The sequence below is a fragment of the Diadema setosum genome, chromosome 17 (genome assembly GCF_964275005.1).
Source record: "Diadema setosum chromosome 17, eeDiaSeto1, whole genome shotgun sequence".
Taxonomy (NCBI): domain Eukaryota; kingdom Metazoa; phylum Echinodermata; class Echinoidea; order Diadematoida; family Diadematidae; genus Diadema; species Diadema setosum.
The window spans coordinates 32,333,891-32,356,083 of record NC_092701.1 but is presented as its reverse complement, the minus strand read 5'-3'; the positions used below and the strand labels follow the sequence as shown (position 1 = coordinate 32,356,083).

Here is a 22,193-nt window from a genome sequence, read left to right as displayed (position 1 = left end):
TATACATGAACTTGCAGCCAACATATTTTTCGAAATACATATTGTAGATTTACGAACTGTCTATTATTAAATTGGGACAGCAGACATATTATGACAAAACCCTCGCTGTTTCCATGGATGTGATGGCCATAGCAATCTGTATACTTGCACGGAATTTAAATTTGAAATGATTCGAGTCTATTACAAAATCAGAATAGAAGACATAATTATCACAATAAAGCCTCCACTGTTTGCAATAGTGTGTTGGATGTTTCTAGATGCGTGTACTTGGTACTTTCAGATAATTGACTTCAAGCTAGCCTAAGACTGTTTATTAACTGAAACTGGAACACCACATGGTCTATCAAAATGGAAGTTTTCACTGTTTTTGTTTTCTACAGGATGTAAAGGCTGTCTGAATTATGTTATATTTTATATTTAGTAGTGAAACAAATACCTGGAAATATGATTTGTTGTCTCGTTTTTCCTACTGATATGTTCACCATGTGAACAGGAATAGCCAGTCACGTTTCATTTCATTTCATTTCATTTCATTTATTTCCACATTAAAAACAACAATCATTACATTTCAAGTCATAGTATAAACATATTCATTGTGGGGGACCAATTAAAGCCTTTCAGGCTTGTTGGGAATAGGCCCCAAAGTAAATACAAGACTTTCTCAACTTACAATATATAGGTACAAAATATATGGAAACAAATGGTTCACAATCAAAGCAGGATGAAGAAGGAAAAAAAGAAAAGAGTAAAATACTGGCAGAATATACAAAACCATGTTGCTATTACATACGTTTCTTCAGAAAATGATAATTGGAAGTTTAAATATTGCCTACAGAATAGTGTCAGAAAGACCATCACATTAGCATGCATGCACATCTTGTTGTGTATCCCATTTGGCAGCTATTTTGTAAAGTCACACACACACACACACACACACACACACACACACACACACACACACACAAAGCAGGATGAAGAAGGAAAAAAAGAAAAGAGTAACTTTTCACCCAACATTTGAGGTGCTCTGTTGCGAGAAAGTCAAATATGAATATCTAAATGTGATATCATTCTGTGATATCATTCCTGCCTGGTGAGATATTATTACAAAATGAATGCAAACAATGCCATATGGGCAATAAAGATATCGATTTGCAGATTGTTGCTGTAATAACAGATCCTCTAAACGCATCATTTGGTTGTCTCAAAATACTTCAAAGCGGGTGTGCTTTACTCATTTTGTTCTTTTTCCTCTCCAATACATTGCCTTGATCCAACTGGCTATGATGTTTGTAGACAACAGATGCCATTTGATAGCTTTGAGTAGAGCCTGCTGCGAGAGCCATTTATTCAAAATTGTGTGACCTATACAACCATCTGCCGCACGGGGAGTTCTTTCTCCTGAAAATGAGTTTCAAAACTACGGTCTCAATGAGTATTAATTACATGCATTTCTATGTTAACAAGTCTGAACAGAACTTAAATTGCTTTTCTCTTAAATGCGTGACTTTGCAAAACACATCTGGTCTGTGATGGTCAGGAGGTGTTTTCCAATCTAGTTGTGCTTATTTTGGGGCATGTATTTGTAATCCAAACAGTTTGACCTCAAAAAGACAAGAGAAGGGGTGGAGAACTGGACTTGATCCACTGACACTCTCTCCTATGGTTTGTGCAGCGACACAACATTTGCTCCTGCATCAATTGCTCCGGTCTTATTTTCTCCAAGGACTTGGGGTTAAAAGGGTAAATGTTGTAATAGGGTTTTAGGTTTTATAGTTTGATGTGAGGATTAGGATCAGGGTTGTGGTTATGTTTGGAAGTAGAAATCATGTTTGGCTTAGAATGCAGTTATATTTCATGGGAGCAATTGTCGCAGGAGCAAATGTCATAGAACGGGTTTGTGCACATATAATACTTCATATGCTAGCGTGCCAAGGTGTTGCATGCTTAAGTGACAAACCATGTCATTGATGACAGAACCATAGCATGAAATTTTGTTTGCAGCAATAGCGATCTGCTCTGAGACTGCTTTGTGCGTGTGAACACCTGGTAACTCTAAATAAACATAGAAACAAGTTTTGGAAACATGATTACCAGCAAGTGATTTTGTAAGTGTGAAAACCACCACCAGACTGTTGTTATATGAACGCCTGATTCAGACTGTCTTCATAGGTCATTAAAGGGAACCAATCCTTTGCATACTAACTTCCAATCGCTGCTAATAGTGTTCATTGTTGCTGTCTCTCACATTCAGCAATGCGCTAACAGGACTGACGTGACGTCATTGCTCGCCTTCATTTAATTGGTTGTAGAAAGCTTTAGAATCTTTGCTATAATAGTCAAAACAATTCAATTTTTGTTGGCTTCATTGCTAGTGCTTAATCATTGTCCTTGCTAGCTGGGGCGATAAAAACGCACTATGTGCAGTGTTGGTATAATTTTGTTGAAAAAGTTGTCTGGTATTTATAGGCAGTAGCTGCTACAAATGTGGGCCATTTCCTGACTTCAGAAAATTTTATGCACTGTCTTTGTGTTGTATCGAACTGTGAGGAAGATTCCATTCATTTGATTGTTAGCTCATGAATGTAAACATCATACTAAATTGGCTCAGAAGAATATTATACAGTACTATGTGTGAGTGCATTTGATCTGTGTCTTGTGGCAATGCATGGCCTGGTCCCAAGAAGTGTACTGTTTGATCGTTTTTTTGTTTTGTTTTAAGCCAATTTGTTCTTCACTGCTTGTGTTCTGCTTTGATACAACATACCTTGACATTTCGTTGCTGCAAAACATGCAAACTTAGTCTCCCTTGACCAAGTGCAAGAAATTAATAGTGCTTCGAATCCATTTTTGCCATCACATGATGTTGCATCATTCTGATGTGGTAGTCATTCCTCTTTTCTTTTTTTTTCTTTTTTTTTTTTGAACAGGTATATGAGGTTGAAGTCAAGGATCCCAAGAGCTTGGCACATGACCGTTTCCTCGTCCACTGGGCACACGACCCCAAGGATGGCGATTATGACAGACCCAAGGAGGGTTCATCCATGGAGGACCTGCGCCACATGCTGTCAGCTTTCCTGCAGTTGCGGCTCGGGGAGACCGAGCATGCGGACCTCCAGTCGCGGCTCCTCGACGTGGCTGACATCAACAACGACGGCAAAGTGTCGTTGGCCGAAGCAAAGACCATGTGGGCACTGCTGCGAGGCAACAAGTTTCTGCTCCTGATGGCACTCTCCAAGAGTGAGATGATCCCCAAGCTGGAGGGCTTCTGCGGTGACGTCTTCGTCACTGAGGGCGTACAGGAGTACAGCTTGAGCCGGCAGGGCATGGGCCCCGCCTTTCCGCTGGGACTGAGCAGCCTGCTAAGCAGGGAGAGGCTGCAGTGGACCCAACGGGCGCACATCGTCCTCGGCGTCATCGAGTTCGTGGAGGAGATCATCGACAACCCGCTGGGGAACTTCCTGATGTGCAGCGTCACTGCGCAGAGCATCGGCTACACCAAGGCACACGATGCCAAGCTCCTGCGCCTGGAGGATCTCTATCCCGAGGTGATCGTCGAGGGGCACCTCCAGGACCGCGAGTGCCAGGTAGACGAGGACTGTCTCTACGGCCTCAACTGCCAGACGCCTTGCGGCACAGTCAACCGCAAGTGCTTCGGCGAGGTCACCTACCCCAACCTGTACAAGATGTGCAACCTCCTGGAACCAGTACTATTCCGAGGCGTGCCCTCCGCCATCGAGGAGCAGCTGCGGAAGACCTTCAAGCGGTGCCGCGACCTGCGGCACAGCGGACGCAAAATGGACATGGAGCACTCGCTGGTGATCAACGACATCAAGGGAATTATTTGGAGGCAGATATCTAACGCAAAGTCATGATACTGGCAGTATTTTCCTAGTGTGTTTCTGTCTGTGGTTGTTTAATGAACAAAGATGCAATTTTCTGATCACAGACACTTTGAATGTACTATCTCACTTGTGATGAGAAGAAAAATTGCAGTTATTATTTTTTTTTTTTTGCAGTTCAAATCTACCAAAAAAACCCCAAAAGCATTCTGTAATGGTGCTCCTGCTGTGTAAACTCAATGTTGTCTCCTCTGAAGATTTCATCGACACCAACATGACATTTTGCCAGTGAAAGCTTGCACAAAAGCCAAGGTATTAAGGTCTCCTGAAAGAAGACTGGAATCCTCGCGCCCTAGATGATGTAATGCACAGCAGCAAACATTCTCGTTTTTGTAGGCCAGCTTTAATGCACAGTATGCTGGTTTAGGGAGAGTGTGAGACCACTCAATCACAAGATCTCTGATTCAAGTCCTCTAGCAGCAGTAGTCTTGCTTTTTGGCAAGTTTCCTCATTGCCTGGTCCTTTGTAGAGTACTTAAGGCCACCATGATGGCCATGGTGTTCATCGATCCCATGGATGCTCGCCCACAAGCACCCATTGCTCCATTAGCTGTCACGTAAAACAAATTCTAATTCGAAGTCATGCTGCTTATTCATGATATGGTAGATGCAAACTTTTCCAAGATGTGCACTGCACATGATGTATGCAGTGCGTGCCCAATTCGGACACAGTAGCCAAAAGCAGTGTCAGAATCCATTAGTGATACCACACAGATCTGTGTTGTTTTTTTTGTTTTTTTTTTGAGCTGAGCGGCCTGAGCCAGCCCTTGGTCACATTTTGGTCAGTCTCATTACACGCAAGCCATGCTCTTACCAACCCTAAGGCTCATCCGATTTCAACCAAACACCAAATGAGATATGACAGAAAGTGAATCCTCTCCCTGTCAAATTATCTCAAATGGGGACACCAATATTGCAATGAAGTAAAGACAGACTTCATTACAAAATCAAAATATTAACAAGATTAGTCAGTGTTGCATTAATCAACCTACTGTTAAAGTGGAAATTTTTGCAGTTTGGAAATTTTCTCACATTCGCACGACATGAAACTAGTGCAAATATAAAAGCCCCAGATATTTTCCATAATGTGTAATGATATTATATCTCTTTTATTTTACGGAACTAAAAAGCTAAAAAGGAGAAATTAATTTTACCCAGTTGAGCACGATAAATTACTCATGCGATAATTTGCACTGTTATAGTATTTTAAATCACTATTCAACAAAATGAATGGCTAGATAACAAAACCACAAACCCCCCATAGTTCTCCCTCCACGAAAGAGAATACATATAAAGACTTGTGAAAGAGATGTACCGGAAAGAGTTCTCTTCTTACGAGCGAGCCCAATGAAACAAGGAAGAAGAAATAGGAAAACACTCCTCAGTCTGTTATTTCAGTGAGCAGTCCTCTCGAAACAGACGCCACCACTTAGAGATGACTACTATCTCGGAAGTCTTCTCCAAAGCCAAGAGTAACGGTTGACGGCAACTGTCCCCTCAGTGTGGTCACTGAAAGAGGTTTAAAGCATTGGAACCAAGTTTAGATGATGACAATGAAGTAAAGACATCATCTGCCTAGATATCATGATCCATACATGGAAAAATCAAACAATAACTACACACCTCTCGCAGTGTAATATATATATTCACATGAAGTGTCTCCATAGGATTATAAATGCGTAAGAAGAACATATCTCATATTTATATGTTAACTCTATTTTTACCGGGATGTTTAGAGTCAGTTGACGTAACAAAAATACAGTCAAACCTGCTTTAGCGGCCACCTGTCTATAGCGGCCACCTGTCTACAGCGGCCACTGAAAAATCCCCCCGAGAGAAAAGCCCTGTTAAAGACCCTGTGTATAGCGGCCACCTGTCTAACGCGGCCAGCGGCCACAAATTTTGTTTCCCGCGGTAGATTTTAACCTGTCTATAGCGGCCACAGAGCCGGTAATTCAGCGTGTTTTTCTGATTTGTGGCCGTGCCAGTCATTCATGGGCAACGTTCAGTGATCATCACCGCTGCATTCATCACTTATTCAGTCATAATAATGCGCTAGTGTTAAGCTTTCTTCACGATTGTACAACATGCTACTGTGCAACTTCATAAACACCGGGATTGTTCAATGCATGAAACACATGGCACGTGTGCATACTTACGCATGTACATATACACTAAGTACTTATAGATGTATACGATGATACGTGTACATGTACATGTATAGGCAATGCACACATGTAGTTGGATAACCTGTCTATAGCGGCCACCTGTCTATAATGGCCACTTTTTTCGTTTCCCTTGGGTGGCCGCTATAGACAGGTTTGACTGTACTCAATTGAGTTTGTCTCATCTGGTCTTGTTCTCCACCTCCCCTTCTCGTCCATTCCCCCCCCCCCCCCCCCCCCACATAGTTTCACCCCTTTTTTCTCTCTGATCTTAACCCTTAGAATCTCATTAACTGTCGTGGCATATCAAATCCATGCTCTTTGCATGACAAAAAAACAGAACACTTTCAACACACAGCACTTGCATGCACAGACATATCATACATAATAAAATGCAGAGAGGTACAGAACACACGGCTGTTGTAGGGTTGCAAAAGAGCTAAGCTGTGGTGTTAAAATCTCATTTGATGTTTGACTTTGGCTGTCCCACTTTCATAATTAGAGGGGAATTATTAGATGTCCCTTATTTTTGGCTGGAAAGAAGGAAATCAAAATGCATTGACCCCTCCCCCCCCCCCCCCTTCCATGGGCTCAGGACAAAATATTTGCGCAAAGATTGTTTGGATATGTTATCTTGTAAGCCCAGGTTTCTCCTACACGTATGTGACCTTTTCATATAGATCATTTGACGTCATGGTAGTGGGATATATGCTATTCAAGGCTACAGGAAAAAGAGATCAAGTTTCATCCAGTCTCTTGTTCCATTGATTTGAAATTGGGAAAAATCAGTGCATGAACAATCAATAGACGGAAGAATCACTCTTCCTTCTAAAAACAAAAAACAAACAAAAACAAAACAAAAACAAAACAAAAACAAAACAAAAACAAAAACAAACAGCAAAAATGTCATTTCTATTCTTTAGATGTTTTTTGTACAGAGATGCAAGAGGAAGCATATTTGCTCTAATGTTTGATCACATTTTCTCCAGGATGTGACAACAGTGTCTTGAATCTGCGGAAAGTGTCCCTCTCTTGAGACATGCATGTAACTTCCATTGTGTCAGTCATGTTTATACTGCACAGTACTTGTACCATCCCTCCCCCCCCCCCCCCCCGAGCCTCCCTTCCCCAAAAGACTGTGCTCCTATTTTTCTCTCTCAGCAAGCATACTCTGTACACTCTTGTCGTTGATGTAACATCACCCTGAGGGATAGAGAGTGGTGAATCCCCTGACTACTGTGAATGTGACACTTGGCTAGCTTTTTGACTCACATCTCACATCCCTCTTCTTTGGTCCACAGAAAAGCAGTGCTCACCTCCCATCTTCAAAAGTACTGTCTTCGAACGAACATCTCAAGTGTATATAAGTCTGTATTTGTATTTAAAGAATGGTGCATTAACTCCTAATCTCCCAGACAAAGTAATTTTCTTTCCTTTTTTTCCCCTCCTTTTTGGTGATGGTCCAAGGTCATGGAAGTGTGGAGTAACTGTAACTAACTGGTAGTTGGAAGCCAGGGTAACTCATGTTTATATAAAACAGGAACACTGTTTTGGTGATGAATTGTGCGACTTGAAAAAAGTGTAAGAAGTCACTTTACACTTGCTGTTTAATCATACAAAGTTTAAACTTCAGGCCAGGCTTTCTGCAATTCTGAATGTAAATAGAGATTTGGAAGGACTGTGGTGTAGTATTCTGAGAAAAATGCTAGCAATTTTGCTTTAAAAAAAAAGACCACATGCACACAATACACACAAACAAGCAAACAAACAAAAAATAAGGCAACCAAAGAAAACTCTCCCTATTGACAATGGCTGCAAAATTGTAATTAATCCTAGATGTGAATTTAGACCATCTATATGGTGTTTTTGCATATTCCTAGGTGGTAGCTTATCTTCCCTTTTTTTTTGGGGGGGGGGGAGCCAAGGTTGATGATTAATGATGATGCAAGCATGTCTTATGTCTCTCCATCAGCCTAATGTAGAAAAGTTTTTACTTTGCTGTCTAACAATCAGAGTCTGTGCTAATCACGTCAAGTCCTCTGCTGTTATCATCATGCAATATTGACCGTCCATACTTTGCCATCATCAGAGCTAATATCCGTTTGATCTGTTTTGATCGCTCAGTATTATACAGAAGTCAAACAATCTCTTTGGTGCGAAGCGATGTGTGTGATATCTTGCACCTTCACATAACGTGTACATGCAACAATGCTGTGTCTTAATAGCAAGCAGATTCTACTTACCCTTAAGTCTACTTTTCCATTTAAAAGTTTACTTATCACACCATATTGCTCACCATGGGAGAGCAATGTGGCTCAATCGCTTAGAGCGCTGCGTGTTCATAATGCCATACTTCACCGTCAAGATTGGTGTATTTTGCATCAAACTTTCTATGTATTTTTTTTTTTTTGGGGGGGGGGGGGGCGATGTCTGGACAAGAAAATGAAGTTTGAACCTTACATGATAGAAGAAAACAGCAGGATTTGATTTTAAACCTGAGGAAAATAAAAAGATGGCCTCTCTTGATCTGAAATGTTTTCGATCATCACCTTGCTACCAGTATTTATTTCAAGTAATTCACCCACACTTGTATCAAGTGTGAGCATATGTCCCTTTGCCCCTCCAGTGGTTTGTTTGCAGCTCTACACGGATGTCTGGAAACTGAACGTCCGTGAACCAAGATCACCAAATCCTACTACAGGGTGTTCCACGAGGGGTTCTAGCATGTCGCTGCAACATGAACAATTTTTTTTTGCAACATCCTCAAAAACCAGCGTCCTGCTCTGCAACATCCTTGAGAATTGGCGACTTGCTGAAAATAAGATATAATCAAACATGTTACAAACATGTGCAGAACTTGAGAAATGTCAAACCATTCAGAAAATTTGTGCGCAAAATATGAGACAGAACATCGAACGTAAGCTTGCAGCACAACAACAAATAAGTCACAAGATATTACGTGCTTTGGGCTCGTGATGTATCCTCCACGCACATACAATTTCCGCAATATTTTGACAGTCAGAGCTTGCAGCATGCTCAAATTTTGAGTTGTGGACCAACCTGCCATTAACAAAGAGAGAAGGGAAGAGTGGCTATATTATAGCTGGATGACAAAACCAACAAAAAAGGGAGTATGCCGGACCATGAATTAAGAAAGTTAATATTGTGTGACAACGTATGGTAGGAAACGGGAATTGATGCTATAGAAATGAAACATAGCGATGTTAAGCAATAAACACATCCTCACAAATCTTTCAAAAAACTCAATTATTCTGAGAGTGATCTTTAAAATATAACTTGTCATAGGCAAACTTATCCATGCTTACTTGGTTGAGAATTAGAACTATACAGCAATAAAAAAAGGGAGCGATTTTGGGTAATATATCCTCTGAATAGGCAGAAGTTGGTTTCCCTTGTCTTTGTGCTTTGTGAAGTGTACTGAAATATCACCAAACTCATTGGTTGACACCTTATAATTACCTTGAAGTAGAAAGAGGGCGATAATTTGGCTCAGTCGGTAGCACATCTGCCTAGACATCTAAAGGACCTGGGTTCGATTCCCGAGTCTAGCTAAGCAATGTTGTATGTAATCATACTTTCCCCTCCAAGAGGCAAAACACTCTGTCCCTCAGATAGGACATGCAATGAAGGTCCCATGTGTGAGAGAGTCATAACTCATGGATGTGAAATATCCCATTTCATTCATTCATCGTAAAGAGCAGGGTGTTTAACCCGGTGAAGTGGTCCCGCCAAACATCCAACTGGACCGCATGGAAGACCAGCTAGTGCAGCTGAATATGGGCCATCCGGCCATCTTTTTAGACAGTAAATGAAACAAAGAAAGATGAAATAGAAGGACTGAAAGAAAGAATAAGAAAAAGAATGGGGGTGGAGGAGAATATATAAAAGAAAGACAGGGAGAAGGGTAATTTGGAGTTAACATTTCCTTTTTCTGATGATGACTGACTGTAGTAGAAAACAGTGTAACTGAAAAGTTTTTTAGAAGTCTTGTTTTCCAACTTTGTTGCTAACCATACACTGATTACTCTACACCATGAAAATGACTACTGTTATGAACACGATGATTGATGTAATGAAATCCACAATGTTCTTATTATCATCATAATAATTGCCATTTTTATGATGATGATCAGTGTTGATTTTATTGTAATTATTATTTCAGTCATCATTATCATTGATATTATCAGAATTCTATGGCAAAGTTATGGTTATTATGATCGCAGCGATTTCTGTAATTTTCAAGCATCTGTTCAATACGACAAAAGCTTTGCTTTCCACTCTGCTGCCTGGCGTTTTATGTTTCAAACACTTCAAGTCTTGAGCTTAGCAGTCAATTTTCTGTATTATGTTTTGTTTTGACCCTATTACTTTTCCTTCATGGCATGTCATCATGTTTTTGAGTGTGTTGAAAGCAAGTCTTCCCAGTTGTGTAGAATAGCTAGCTAGCTTTAGATCTGTGACGTGAACACTAAGATGACACAGCCTCCCGGGTTGGTCAGTGGAAACAGAACACCATTTTTTGCCTAATTACTGTCTTCTCAGTGTTTGCATCGCAGAGCTAAAGCTCACTAAATAGCAGCAGTGTTTTTTTTTTGTGCTGAGTGAGTTTGTGTGTTTGTGATGCAAGTTGCAGACAAAATAATAACAATTTCAGAACAATGTAAAACAAACTGAAACAAGACAAACAACCATGTTGACAACAACACAGACAACAGATAACCTGAACCTCATTGTGTACAAGATATCAAGATAGCAGTTCATGCTAGAATAGCAGCCAATCAGGAAGCGGGATTCTTGTCGTTACCATGACACTTACCATTGCAGCAAGAGTTGATATCAAAGCAGCATTTCTATGAAACGAAGCTTAGTGGTGTTGGTCAGTTACAATTGTGAACGGTTTTTAGATAAATTGTCCTTTAAAAAAAAGGAAAATTAAGTTTTTGTGTTTATGTGTGGAGCAACTCTCTATCTGATGCGGATACAGAAATGATAGTTACATTATCATTTCAGCCTGCACAGAGTCCAGAAATGATTAGTGACTAAAATTCATACTCACACCTTTAACCAGCTCATATCATCTTGGATAACTCTGCTGTACTTTCTACTTTTTTGTTTGTTGCTATTTGCTAGTTGTACCATTGATTTTGTGTTCAAAGTACTGACAGTCAATGCATATATATAAAGATTTCAATGGGAGAAGCATGAAATGTTCATGATTTGTTTGTGTGGATTTTCTATAGCTGAGATGAGATATTTGTAGTATCTCTCTTGGATCATCACTTTTGTGAGAGATCTCACAAAAGTGGAAGAAGTATGCCTGATGCATTTTCTCAGCCTTGCACGTACAGCCTGAGCACCAGAAATGTTCCAAGTTTATTTTGATACAATTTTGAAGTAGTCGAGACTTCAAAATGTAAAAAAACCCCATATCAATGAAGCACCGCATTATTCCAAAAATGGTCAATTTTGCATACAGTATTCTGCCAGGTGAATTATTGGCTTGCGATTGATACATGGTGATTAAAAGCAAGAAGCATACATAGTCCATCATAGATTTATTCTGTCTTTCATCTCAAATACTCGTCATATATTTCTCATCGGCAGATGGTATTATGTACATGTACCGTAAGTAGAAATTAGATAGCTAGTCTCATTTTAGACACGTAGAGGGATGAGTAGATTAGATACACAGATATACAATTTATTATTGAAATATCCATCATTCAAGTTATCATCTTCTGATTTCAAAACAAACTTTTCCTTGTACCATCAAGTAGGTGGCTGAATATGTCTGAAAATCAAGACGAGGAGAGGTAGTTGTCGAATGTAACCATCCATAATGGATGAATGCGAGTCTTTAGCTGTGTTTTGGGAATAGAAGGAAATGTTATTGTTGTAGTTTATTTGTTGGAAAAGCATTCATGCTGAATGTTCAGTTAAACAGATTTGGTGGTGATTCGGTAAACATCGATTGTACAATGAACATGTTTAATGACGAGTCTTGCGTTTCTCGTATCATACCTATCTTACAAAGGAGGCAGAGGTCTATATTGTGATGCCTGGTTTGACTTAAAATCCATTTGGGGTATACTGTGTTTGTGTGCAGGAGAGCTCACTGTAAAACAAACAAACCAAGCAGCAAGCACTAAAAGTAAACAACAGAATATTGTGCCAATAATTTCCCATCAGTGGCAAGTAACTTTGAGCAGCACTTAAATTGTGAAGGCGAGGAGGAAGCTCGCATTTGATTGGGGAAATTGAAAATGCACTAAAAATACAGAAATGGATCATCAGGACAATGAAACTGAGAAAATTCAATAAAACTTCGATGAGCACTTTTTATGCCTCCGCCACGAAGTGGTGCCGGAGGCATTATGTTTTCGGGTTGTCCGTCCGTCCGTCCGTACGTCCGTCCGTACGTACGTCCGTCCGCATTCGTTTACGCGATAACTTGAGTAATATTGACTGGAATTTTACCAAACTTGGTCCAAGTATAAAGTATGATGGGGCAATTGATTAGATTTTGGGTGAAATCGGCCAAAGGTCAAAGGTCAAGGTCAAATCATTAAATTGTATCTGTTCACGCGATAACTCAAGACTGGATTCAGCAAATTTCACCAAAATTTGTCTGAGGATGATGTATGATGGGACAATTACTTGATTAGGTTTTGAGTGAAATTGGACAGAGGTCAAAGGTCAAAGATCAAGGTCAAATCCTAAAATTTATCTGTTTATGTGATAACTCTAAACTGGATGAAGCAGCTTTCACCAAACTTGGTCCAAGGATGATGTATGATGGGGCAATTAGTTGAGTAGATTTTAGTGACATTGGCAAGAGGTCAAAGGTCATAAGGTCAAGGTCAAATGCTAAAAACGCTGCTATTTCCCCCATATCCATGCAATGCCCGAAGGTATTATCTTGAAACTTATTGTAGACATGTACTACTGCATAAAGATTCTCCAGAGAGAGTTTCATGTCATAAGGTCAAAGGTCAAAAGGTCAAAGGTTAGGTGAATATGTTACAATTTTACTTTTCTTGCAAATGGTTCAATGTATCTTCATGGAACTTGGTACATACACATGTACTGACTGGCAGGGATTTTCTAGGGAATGTAGGGGTCATGGGTCACTAGTCAGGGGGTCAAAGGTCAAGGTCAACTCCTCAAAATTTTACTATTTCCCTCATATACTAGTATATGCAATGCTTACATTATTATTTTTAAAACTAAAGCTTGATATATGTATTCCCTAATGGAGATTCTCTGAATAATTTCCAGCCAGAAGGTCAAAGGTTAAGGGTCAAAGGTCAGGTTTAAATGCAAATATATATATATTTTATACTGTAATTACACTCTTTCTTCATACCTTGAAAATTACTCAATGCATAAACTTATAAAAGGGTAGGTCAGAAGTCAAGTAAAAGTTCTCAATTCCCCAAATACAGGTACCTGCACTCTTATACAATTATAGCAAACCTAGTTCAAGGAAAGTGAACATTCAAGATATTTCTGACAAACCTGTCATTTCAATATTTTGTCAATTTCGTGAAACTGTCATAACACATTGTGAAGACATTGTACCATACACCTATTGGGAGAATCATGCATTATGGCGGAGGCATCAGTCGCCATAGCGACATTTCTAGTTTCTGAACTTTATTGATACCATTAGTTTTGATATCAAACCAGACTTCAGAATGTAGACCCAAATAGTCTAGTTACTGTTTGTAGAACCATTGCTTTGAAGAGTTGGCACAGAAATAGACTTTGACAGATCAGAATTGATGGACCTGTGTGTATAAACTTGCTTCAGAATTTTGTAAATATGAAGAAAAAAAAACTATTTTCATAGATCAATGATTATGCACTGTATAAAGTGGAAAAATGTGTGTAAGAAGTATTACTGAATAGCTTCATGATCATCTGAAATGCATCATTCTGTTTTATAGTATGTGATATTGCCGCCCTGAAGCGCAGGTTTGATTTAGGTGTATCCATCACTGAATGAATGTGTAAACCTGTATCAGAATTCACATTTCTTGAAAGCCTACTAGGTGAAACTCTTTTGTTTCTTTCACCACAGTGACTCACAAGCAGATCTTCAGTTTACAAACTCCTGTTTTTTGTGCAAAATACTGAAATTCCGCATTCAGATTGTAGTCGCACTAGTACTTGTGGTAGAAAAAGAAATGGTATTTCCCCCACCCCAATTTTCTACCATAGTTCTTGGTACTTTAAATATCTGAAGACATATATAAAATCTTGCACCTTTTACTAACATTATGCTTCAATGTCCACCTTGGATATGTCTAATCATGATCTATTGTCTAGAACCCTTTGTTGTTGGTGTTGTAGATTGTTAAGGAAACTAAGTTTTTATAGCATTTCATAACCATATTAAAGTTGAAGATTGCAAGTTCACTAACTTTTGAAGGGAAATGTGTTGAGAATTGAGGGGTTAGTTGTATCATGTTGGTAAAGCAGATGAAAATCTCTTTGATGAGAAAAATTGGAGGATTAAAAAATATATTAAATACTGTCTTTACATTAAAAAAAAATACATTAAAAAATGCTCCTGTTCACTACTTAATGTCATACAACACTATGTAGGAGTTGTTGTTTTGTTTTGTTTTTAAGGGGGAGGGGAGGACGATAGTGATACCCTATGCCCCTTGAGCCCAATATCATTGCAATTTTGTGCAATTCTCTGTTTGAAAGTGATATATATTTTGTTCACAGGGCATAGTCCAAGGATCTCAAAGGAGCAATTGCCCCTGTGGCCCATTCCTCCCCCCCCCTTTTTTTTTGCAGATTGTCCTACTAGCACAGCCTTTTCCCATGAAGACAACTGGCAAAGTCCGTGTATATACAGTCCATGTCAACTCTTAAGAAGAAATCTGTAAGCTCTCTCTCTCTCGTTTTTCCATTAATCTATGGGAAAGGTGCTCTTTTATGGGAAAGGTTGTTGTGTTTTTCGTCCTTTTTAAGGGTCCTATTTCAGTGCTTGTGCTGTCAAAACTCAACCACCTCGAAGAGGAACCTAGAGGAGGAACGGAGCAGATGATGTGCTTCACAGAGAACTTTGAGAAATTATGGCTTGTGGTCATGAATGTATGGAAGCTTCAAAGCACCAACAAGAAATAACAAAGTGATTGATTGTATGGACGCTTCAAAGCACTAACAAGAAATTACAACGTGAATGTATGGAAGCTTCTAAACACCAACGAGAAATTACAATGTGGATGTATGGAAGCTTTAAAACACCAACAAGAAACTAGAGCGTGAAGGCATAGAAACTAATTGATGTTGCCCAGGGGTCGCAGACATGTTTAATTTCAAATATTCATATACTACAGTATAATCTTGACGATAACCACAGTAGGCACATGCAGAGGGGACTTTTGGAGTCAAAGGAGGTTTTTCTTGCTTCCTATGTCAAATCCCTTTTAGTCGTGATGTCTAGGGTTATATATACATTATTTGATTAATAAATTATTGACCATGCTTTACATACCAGTGTGTACATGAGCCTCATTTGCATGTTTAGTCAGTCTATTCATATGCCTAGTAATCCCTTTATGTGCATACATTTTTGTATGTCCATCTATCATGCTACTATATATATATATATATATATATATATATATATATATATAGTGTGAAAAGAATGAATGTAAATAATGAAGGAGCTACACTGGTACTGTAAATGGTCGAGACCCCTTCTCGCAGTCTATATATATATATATATATATACGATATATATATATATATATATATATATATATATATATATATATATATATATATATAGATATTCAGAAATTAGGAGGAGCCAGCAGATGTGGTGTTCATTCTCTTTGAATGTCTTTATGTTATATATAGAGACAGTGACCTTGCTATAATGAGGACTTTATAGACTTTGCTAGGTATCAGTGTTCTAACTGTATTACAATGTATTTAGGTTTCTATTAAAAAAAATCATAATTCTATTGTCTCGGGATAATGTTAGGACAACGGGGATTTCCAAAGATTAAGCGTGACTGTAAAATACAAAATAACACGTGATAATAACCGAGCTACATGGAATTGGTCATTCCGATTCTTATTTTCAAAAGCGAGGTGCATGCTATTTTAGAACTTACAGAAGTGAGGTTATGATTTTTTTTTTCCTTAACACAGAACCTGCGGATATCATTTTGAATAATATTGTTTTCCATTAAAACAGTATAGGGCTGAAAGAGACACAACACGAATTTTCCAGTACTCGACTTGGGCGCTCCAATTTTAATGATGGCGGTGGTTTGTTCGTGTGTTTTTTCCAGCTTTTTCATGAGATTGAGAAAAGAGCTTAAAATCCCGATAGGTGAAATCTTGCTTTTCAGACCTACTATAATATCATACTCATTGCAGAAACAAAGCAGGCATTCTTTTCTTCTTAAGTTTTTTTTTTTTATGTAATCAAGCGGTAATAACACTCTATGCTCATAAACATATCAAGAATCGTTGATACAGAACTCGTTGTGTACCAGGTATTAGAAAAGGATACTAATGTTTGCTATAAACCAATGGTGTCCATTTGCAGAGCCCCACAATTGTTTTATCGCACTGGTTTACAAAAAAAAAAAAAAAAGAGAAAAAAAAAAAGCTATATATTTTTTTCTCATTCAGATCCATTTAGTCCCAACTTAATTTACATATTACATAGAGCAATATCGCTCCGTTGGTATAAACTAAAGAAGTCTCACCCCTGTGATACGAATGTACTATCCAGAAGTCCCATCACTGACTTTCACAACAATGGTACTTGAATCAGGGGCGGATCCAGGGAGGACAGCAACCGGCGCACGCCCCCCCCCCTTTATTTTTTGTTGAAACAAAAGAAATAAAAAGAAAATAAATGGGGGGGGGGGAGGGGTGCGTGCGCCCCCCCCCCCCCTTTATTTTTGTAAACACGCCCCCTCTTTACGGAATTCCTGGATCCGCCACTGTGAATGTATCATGAAAATCAATTATGTTAGCAGTAAGTAATTGAATGAGGAATAAAATTCCTTCATGAAATACATCTCATTTGGAGGTGGGACATCATGCTTCCTTTTAAGTTCAGAGAAACTATTTTTTTCCCCCGGCGTATTGTTACAAAACTACCTGCAACATGGGAGCTTGAGGAAAACTCCATGACCACATGATGACCCCATGTACATTTTAAAACTGAATAGAAATAAGCTGCTTTTCTTTTAAACTTTCATGTATATCTGAGAAGTGCTTTGATTTATTATTCTTATCAAGTGTGTCTATTGGAAAATTAAGCGCCCAAGACAGTCAGAATCCCTGACAGATATACAAAATAGTGTTCTACTTAGAAATTGTATTACTAGTGTACCAGTTGGTGTGCGATAGTGACTAAAAATGAAGAGCGCCATCTCTCGAAGGCATCTGAACGAGCACTTAATTCGTTCTCGAAAGAGGAAAGAGTTAAAAAAAAAAAAAAAACAGCAAGAACAACAGCAGCAGTAGCAGAAGTTATGTCTGTAGGTGGAAACCGAGGGATCCCACAATATCTGCCTTCGCAAACAATTAGCCGACAAGTTTGATAGTAAAATTGGAGAGGTGTGGCCCTCGGGATTCAAGGTAGGTTCCCTTTACAAAACAGATCAGAGGAGAGAAAAACAAACAAACAAACAAACAGACAATACCCATCACGCAGTCACGTGCATGTGTAATGAATTTGGAGAGCACGTTGGATTGAATCAAAACATATCATTTCCGTCACAACGATATTATGTTAACATCTTATACATGTACTGTATAATTTGTATGTCGAGTTTGATCTAATTGGTTTAGGGCGTAGGCCTACAATGATTATTCTGTCATTTTGATGTGCATTTTCAAACATCCTCGACATAATTTAATTTCATTTTATCTATTGCTTTATGCAACTTTTCCATGAACAAAAGTTCACAAAGAAAATAGGCCTACTTATTGAACGTGGAAAAACTATAGGTACATTTCGACAATGTAATAGAACAACACAAATTTATCAAAATCAAGCTTTTAAGTGCCACTATACTAGACGACATGGCAAGATATTTCATGTTGTCAAGTCTACTTTCATAATCATGTCGACATGACATGTCAAGAAAATATTGAACTTATTGTGTCGACTTATCAACTTTAATAAGTCGACATGGCGAAAGAGATTATCGCCATGTTCACAAACACTTTATAGAAAGTTGACTTGGCAAGATAATGGAGAGCTTTAGATTTGTGGCGCGGAAGTTTAGACGACGATTGCGTTGACCGTTCTCCTCTCTACCTGCGTCGTGTTGCAAAGTAGCTTTAGACTCCGCGGAGACGGAAGCCTACAAAAAAAGTAAAATGGCGCCCCCATGGGATCATCGTGAGTTAGGAGGATGCAAAAGTGGCCCAGAACGTGTAGTGAAAACTCAGACGACGTGAGAAAATAATATCATAGATAGATTGACTTTGATAAGCGATTTTGCGCATGCGCAGAATAGTGTTTGTTTGTTTTTTTCCTCTGAACGTCCGCCTCGCGAAAACCTAAAGCTCCCTAATTGTGTCGCCATCTCGACATACTCTTTATGGCTTTTTGGAAACCTGGCGATATGCTCTATGTTTCCATGTCGACATGAGGTGTATTTAGTAAGAAGGTGACTTGGCGAGATAGTTTAAATGTTTAAATTGTTTGAATTGAATTTGAATTGAAAAATGTCGCCATGTCGACGTACACTTTAAAGGGGATGGCTAGTAACTGATCAGTGGGAATCAGTGGCAATGCTGGGGGATGATTGTTCCAATTCTTGTGGGATTCATTTAAGAGTACATTATATATCTATTGTTGTGTGAAAATTGTTTGCTTCAGAATGGTCTCATATTCAAGTAATATGCAGTTTGATATTTCCAGGCTAGCATGCCAGTACAGTGACGGGGCATTAAACTGCACATTACTTGAATAATTATGAGACCAGTCTGAAGCAAATAATTTTCACACAACAATAGATAATGCACTCTTAAATGAATCCCACAAGAATTGGAACAATCATCCCCCAGCATTCCCACTGATCAGTTACTAGCCATCCCCTTTAAGGGAAATCGACTTGGCGAGATAATGTCGTCATGTCGAGATACGCTGTTTGGGAAGTCGACTTGGCAAGAAAATTTATGGGGTATGAGTTTTCCTTAATTTGTCTCCCTCTGTAAAAATGAAATTTGTAAAATCGCAACTGCTGATCTACATTTTTAAAAAACGTGTCGGAAAATAGACAGGAACCAGCGGGAATTGAACCCGTCATCATGCAGCTGCTTTCCGAAGAGCGACACAGCCACCTGGCAGGCTATCCCTGGTTGTCGGTAGATAGTGACACGATGAACTTGGAACAAAAATACCCAATTGCCTATGCTCCGAAATTCCAAGAGCTAGCGGACAAGGCATATCAAATGAAATCAAGAGATTAATATGCAGAGGGGTGAAGATATGAGATATGAGTTTTCTCGAACAAACTCGAACAACTTTTTCGAACAAACAAACAAACAGGCAAACAAACAAACAAACAAACAAACAAACATGCATACAACTTGCACATAGCCTTCATACACACACATACAAGCATACACACATACATACACACCATAGTATACATACATACATACTATACTGTTGTACATACGTACATACATAAGTCGACACGGAATGTAAGTAGGCCTATTTTAGACTTGCACAGACATAAACAGGCGTTTCTATTTACCTTTCATGTAATGTCATGTGATGTCGCTTCGTGAAATTAGGGAGGTGAGAGAAAAATCACCGAGCCAGAATGCTCTCTAAACAGAAATGATAAATCAACTTTTTCTTCGTGTCGCCTTGACGGGCAGTATTTTCCAAATGCATTAGCGAGATAGGCGGAGCGAAGTGAAGTTTTGTCATCAATGAATGGTGAGGCAAAAGGACGGGTATGGGGAGGTGCATGGGATACACGAACGATGTAAGGGACTTTTCCCCCCTTTCAACCATCAATCACCACGGCATCAAATAAGGCGAGTCGTTAAGTGTAGATTCGTGTGAATGGGCGGCTATTTGGACGTAAATCTTTTTTTCTCTCTCCATTTTTTCCGCTCAACAATCTACTTATCTCCCCCTGTAAAACAGAGTAAGTGATTGCCCTAGAAGAGTACAAGGACGTTCTATTTACCCTGATTTCATTCGCAATACCTACGCTGTGATTTCTTCTATCAGAGCTGTATGGTTTCCCCACCTCTCACTCAGCATACTGATTTAAAGAGATGGAACAAATGAAACAGTCTTGCAAAACTGCGACAAAATTTCATATTTCTTCCATCACAGTTTAAGTGTGGACACCTCCCATATCATAACACAGTTCAATTTGTAAATGACATTAGCACTAACTATTACATTTGGAAACCGGTGAATATAGCACCGGTCCGAGGCTCACTGCATGAGGGATCATATCGCGTCATATTTGATTTTGAAAGAACGTTTGGTCACATCTACCCAGAGGAGCCTCCTCGGTGCAATGCACCATTAGTCGACCAAGTTTGGACCCTGTCATTATCATTACCCCAGTATTGACACCAGGTATCTATTCTCCTGGTTGATCAGGAATAACAAAGTAAGTGAACACCTTGTCCTTGGATGTCCGCGGCTTGCATGTGGGGATCGAACCGATGACCTCATGCTTAAGTGTCCAGAACATCATCCTTTGATCGACAATATTCCCACACAGAAAAAAGGAATGTAAAATTCACGAAAATTGGGAGAAATCTCATTTGATCCCTTTATTGAGTGAGCTCTGTGAAAGCGTCGCCCAGTCCATGCTAGAATGGAATAAGTGATTCGTATGCGCAATACAACAATGTAATAATGCTGTTCATGTGTTTCGCATAATTATGACATCCTGTACAGCGACGTGGTTAAGATGACGTTGCACGTAATGAAGCATGTACCTCTATGGCATTGAGGCCTACTTAAAGAATCAATATACACCACATCATTAAGCCTAATCAACATAAATCAAATCACCTCAAAAATTAAGTCAAATCGTAATACAAACAAATAGAACGAGATCAAGTGAAATCGGGTCAAATCAAACGAGACGAAATCAAAGCAAATCAGGGGCAGTGGAGAATAATTACATAAAGCTCGAACATATTTTACATCCTTGTAAAGTTGTGAGAATGTCTATTTGCTTTGAATTCTTTTTTTTTTAATTGCTAGGTCTTCTCCCTTACTTTTTGATAGTGATCACATTATCCTTTACAGCAACAACTGCACCATACGCGTGTAGTGCATTTTTCTCGAAATTAAATCAAAGCCAACGTGAGAATTCGGCGGTGACTAAAAATGAAAACATGGTTGAAATTTGGACCATTGGTTGACCAATGACCATCCAGTTATCCTAAACGTATTTCATCTACACCATTCGGAAAACTCCGGGCTTGATGAAACACCATCGAGAGTTACGCGAGTCCTAATAGTGCGTCTTCCCGCGGCTACTCGACAAGTAAGAGTCAGCCTTAAACAGCGCCATCACAGTTCCCGTAAAGTTATGCCGACGGACACACTGTGATGGCTTCGATGTTGCACTTACGTTTAGGTGATAATGGGATAAACCGTAATGGATGTTATCATTGAACGTTTTTCGTTGAGTTAAATACCTCTCTGACTTGTCATATTCATTGATACCTGTAAACAGCGCCCGAAGGAGACACGTGTTCAAAATTGATGAAATGTAGCATAATTATGTCAAATATACGAAGGACTCGATGTCTACAATCTATGTCGACTGAGTTAACTTTTATCTATCTCCCAGCAATCCTCAAATCGTGGGGGTGGGTTGCTCAGGAACAAAAAAAAAAAAGGGTTCAAACTGCACTAAAGCAATTATTGTCCCTTTAAATTCAAAGGAAAGGTTGTCCAGACTCCAAATAGAATATAGAGGGTTTGTAGAGAAACTTACTACTTCCCCACATCCCCCATCAACCACAGCTAATTTCTTTTTTTATCAACCTGCTGTTTCTTTATTTACCTGTACTTTTACTTGCTAAACTGTAGTACAGTATTTTTGTTATGCAAA

At 39.1% G+C, this 22,193-nt stretch overlaps 1 protein-coding gene across 1 annotated transcript in view; it reads left to right on the top strand.

The window, feature by feature from the left end:
* The window catches only part of LOC140240949 (divergent protein kinase domain 1B-like), a 35,098-nt gene extending 30,973 nt beyond the window's left edge, over positions 1–4,125 (top strand). Inside the window, exon 4 of the mRNA XM_072320721.1 lies at positions 2,928–4,125. Within this exon, the coding sequence (XP_072176822.1) occupies positions 2,928–3,872 (945 nt within the window). The 3' untranslated portion in view covers positions 3,873–4,125. The remainder of the gene's footprint in view (positions 1–2,927) is intronic.
* Positions 4,126–22,193: the final 18,068 nt, after the last annotated feature.